The following is a 3,779-nucleotide window of genomic DNA, read 5'->3' as shown; positions in this document are numbered from 1 at the left end:
TCCAATGGATGTGTCATGATGATGGGAACGAGTGTTGTTGGGGGGGGGAGAGGGGGGGTGGGGGGTGGGGCTGAGTGGGACCTCATTTATATTTTTAATGTAATATTATTACAAAGTTAATTAAAAAAAAAGTAAAAAAAAAAAAAAAAAAAAAGAAGGTGAGGAGGCTGAGCAGGAGGGGTGCAGGCCATGGGGGAGATTTTCAAGAGCTCTGCCTCCTGAGGTGCCAGCTGGGCAGGCACCCCCAGGCCCTGTTATCCCCCCAGGAAAGAGCCTCCTAGTATGTAAAATAGACTAGCCCTCATTGGCCACCTGGGAAAGCAGTTTGAGTTTAGAGAAGTGAGGATTCCCAGGAGAGAAGTGGTGGGAGCTGCCTCCCCTAGGTCCACTCCCCACTATCTCTTGTCGCCACCTCAGGCTCTGCTTCAAAGTCCTGGCTCTGCTTTGACCTGTGGTGGTTTACTCCCACTCAGCCTTCATTCTGTCCTTTGTTCCCTCCCTAATCACATGCGGTTGATCAAAAATTTCCTTAAAGCTATCACCTTGTTCTCTCTTGAGATGGTAGATATTTTCCGCAGAATGCATTTCTTAGATTCTCACCATCTTTTCAGCACCTACAAATGCTATGAATGAGGTTACTGGTGAACTTTTGCCTCCTTTCTCTGGATAGGAAAATTGTTCAGATTCAGCGGGTGAGTAGGAGAAGAGCCCAGGACCTGGGGGAGTCACCTCTAGAACTTTGCTTCATGAGGTCCCATCACTGGGACCAGATTCTGTGACATTCCCTGCCCAGGTGGTCATTCACTGCTGTTGCTGGGAGCTTGTTCTGTCAGAGGCTGTCCCTAAAGATATGATGGCTTCAGCCTAAAGGGGTGTCTGGTGGTCCCGACCAGCCAGTCTGAGGACTCAGTCTTGACACCTGGGCACCCCTGACCTCAGTGCTCCTTTGCAAGTAGGTTTCCTTGGGCAGCCTCATTTTCTCCTGGACGCTCTCCTTGTAGCATTGCTGCCCCCTTCTGGTGGAGTAGAAACCAGACCAGGCTTCCCCCCTGGTTCCCCAAAAGCACCTCTCAAATGAGGGCATCTGCATCCCCATGCCCAATGGCAATTGGTTGTGAGCCCTATCTTAACTTGAAGTAACTAGTCACTGCTTAAAAATAAAGAGGCAAGCTAATTTTAATACCATATTTTATTTAATCCAATATAACAAACATAGTACCAATGTAAAATTCTTTATGAGATATTTAACATTCTCTTTTTTTCCCATTAAGACTTTGGAATCAGATGTGAAATCACATATCAATTATGACACAACATTTTAATCAGTAACACTTGATCTACATTAATGTTCCATGAAATTTACAGTTGTTTACAGAGTAGATTTACATATCTATGTTAGATAAACACATTTAAAATTTTCCCAGTAACTGAATAGAGTTCCAAAGTCCCATTTCCTTTAATAATTAAATCCTCCTTGACAAAAGATGTTTCACTTTCCTAAGGGAATTTATTTGATTTTGATGCAGAAGCCTCAGTTTCAAAACTATTATGACTACAAAAATTAAGTAAATTCTCACTAACTCCTTGTCATTTCATTATTATGAACATTCAACTCAAAAATTACTGCTGAATTAAAATGCATCTCTAAATTTATCCTCATATACAAATATTCTTTTGGTTTTTGTAGCAAATTAAAAAGAGATTGACTCTGGACTGATAATGTGATAGCCAGGTCCTGAGCCTCAACAGACTCCAGCACCTACAATCTGATTTATTGGACTTACCACACTCAGCTAAGATGGAGTTGAAGAAGGACAATCACCACACCATGGAGCCTAGAGTGATTACAACTGAAAATGGGAGGATGGCAGCCAGCATCCATGTGGAATCTGAGCCTCCTCTTGACATAGAGGTGCAATGGACACAACCAATCCAATGTCCACATAGAAGAGGTGGCATTGGATTGGGAAAAGTGGACATGGTGGACGATGGGTATGGGGAAGGGCAGGAAGAGATGAGAGGTGGGGGCGTACTTGGGACGTGGAGCTGCCCTGGATGGCGCCTCGGGGGTGATCACCGGACATCGTGGATCCTCACAGGGCCCACTGGATGGAATGGAGGAGAGTATGGGCCATGATGTGGACCATTGTCTATGAGGTGCAGAGGTGCCCAAAGATGTACTTACCAAATCCAATGGATGTGTCATGATGATGGGAACGAGTGTTGTTGGGGGGGGAGAGGGGGGGTAGGGGGGTGGGGTTGAATGGGACCTCACATATATATTTTTAATGTAATATTATTACAAAGTCAATAAAAAATAAAATAAAATAAAATAAATAAATAAATAAAAAGAGATTGAGGGAAGCGGACTTGGCCCAGTGTTTTAGGGCGTCCGCCTACCACATGGGAGGTCTGCGGTTCAAATCCTGGGCCTCCTTGACCCGTGTGGAGCTGGCCCATGCACAGTGTTGATGTGCACAAGAAGTGCCCTGCCACGCAGGGGTGTCCCCGTGTAGGGAAGCCCCACGCGCAAGGAGTGCACCCCGTAAGGAGAGCTGCCCAGCGCAAAAGAAAGTGCAGCCTGCTCAGGAATGGTGCCGCACACACAGAGAGCTGACACAAGATGACACAGCAAAAAGAAACACAGATTCCCATGCCGCTGACAATGACAGAAGCGGACAAAGAACACGCAGCAAAATAGGACAGACAACTGGGGGGGGGGGGGGAGGGAAGGGAGAGAAATAAAAATAAATAAATAAATCTTTAAAAAAATAAAATAAAATAAAAAGAGATTGAGAGGGGAAGAATTTACTTGTCTGCTTTTTTTTTTTTTGATTGTAAAGACATTTATTACTCAATGAATTAGGACATGGTTTGCTTTAAATACTCTGAGGGGACACAATACTCAAGAAAAAATCAAAGACCTAACATTTTTGCAATCCACAAATCTTTTATTATTTATTTTTTTAACATCACTTTTGCCATGAATTCATAGGGAATAGGTTCCAGTAGCTCAGGCTCTTTTCCATTAGTTCTCACAAAGTGTGCTTCCCTGGGTGGAGCAGGCTGGCGTTTCCGTTGGACCCAGGTACCTTTCTCTTTAGCTTCCTTCTTTTTCTGATCATTTTCCTTCACACGTTTTAGGAAGCTATCTCGGCTCTTAGAGTGCTTAATATGCTCAGTGCGTACATTAATTCTCTTGGCAAGAATCTTGCCCTTAACCTGTTTGTTTACCACTATGCCAGCAGCATGCTGGGTAACGTTGTAGACTCTTCCTGTTTTGCCATGGTAACATTTGTGGGGCATTCCTTTTTGAACAGTGCCCATTCCCTTTATGTCTACGATATCACCTTTCTTGTAGATTTGCATATATGTGGCCAAGGGAACAACTCCATGTTTTCTAAAAGGCCTAGAAAACTTATAGCGGGTCCCCCCCCTCTTTCCCTTTGTGTTCGTCATTTTGGCGAATTACTGCAAGATGGCGGTTTCGGCCAAAAGGCTTGTCTGCTTTTTGTTTACTATTATTATTATTAAAATAATGAATATGGTCTAATAATGATTGAAGTGATGAATGCAAAGTTATGTGATTATACTGAATACCAGTGATTGTACACTTTAGAGGAATTGTATCCTTTATTAACACATATCAATACAATTGATTTGTTCAAAAAAATCCTAGTGGCTTGGTTCCAAAGTCTGGGTTTTTAAATATTGTTTATTCAAATCCAGTGATGTATTGATGATAAAATTTTCATCATGATGTCATTTTTTCTAATTGA

At 42.8% G+C, this 3,779-nt stretch overlaps 1 protein-coding gene across 1 annotated transcript; it reads right to left on the bottom strand.

Annotated features, from left to right (window-relative positions):
* Nucleotides 1-2,930: 2,930 nt before the first annotated feature.
* Nucleotides 2,931-3,477, bottom strand: LOC105747037 (large ribosomal subunit protein eL21-like). Its single transcript, XM_058281732.2, has one exon. The coding sequence runs from the start codon at nt 3,457-3,459 to the stop codon at nt 2,959-2,961; it is 501 nt and encodes a 166-aa protein (XP_058137715.1). The 5' UTR covers nt 3,460-3,477; the 3' UTR covers nt 2,931-2,958.
* Nucleotides 3,478-3,779: the final 302 nt, after the last annotated feature.

The sequence above is a fragment of the Dasypus novemcinctus genome, chromosome 19, assembly GCF_030445035.2.
Source record: "Dasypus novemcinctus isolate mDasNov1 chromosome 19, mDasNov1.1.hap2, whole genome shotgun sequence".
Classification (NCBI taxonomy): Eukaryota; Metazoa; Chordata; class Mammalia; order Cingulata; family Dasypodidae; genus Dasypus; species Dasypus novemcinctus.
The sequence above is the reverse complement of the archived record's forward strand: the minus strand, read 5'-3'. Positions and strand labels throughout refer to the sequence as shown.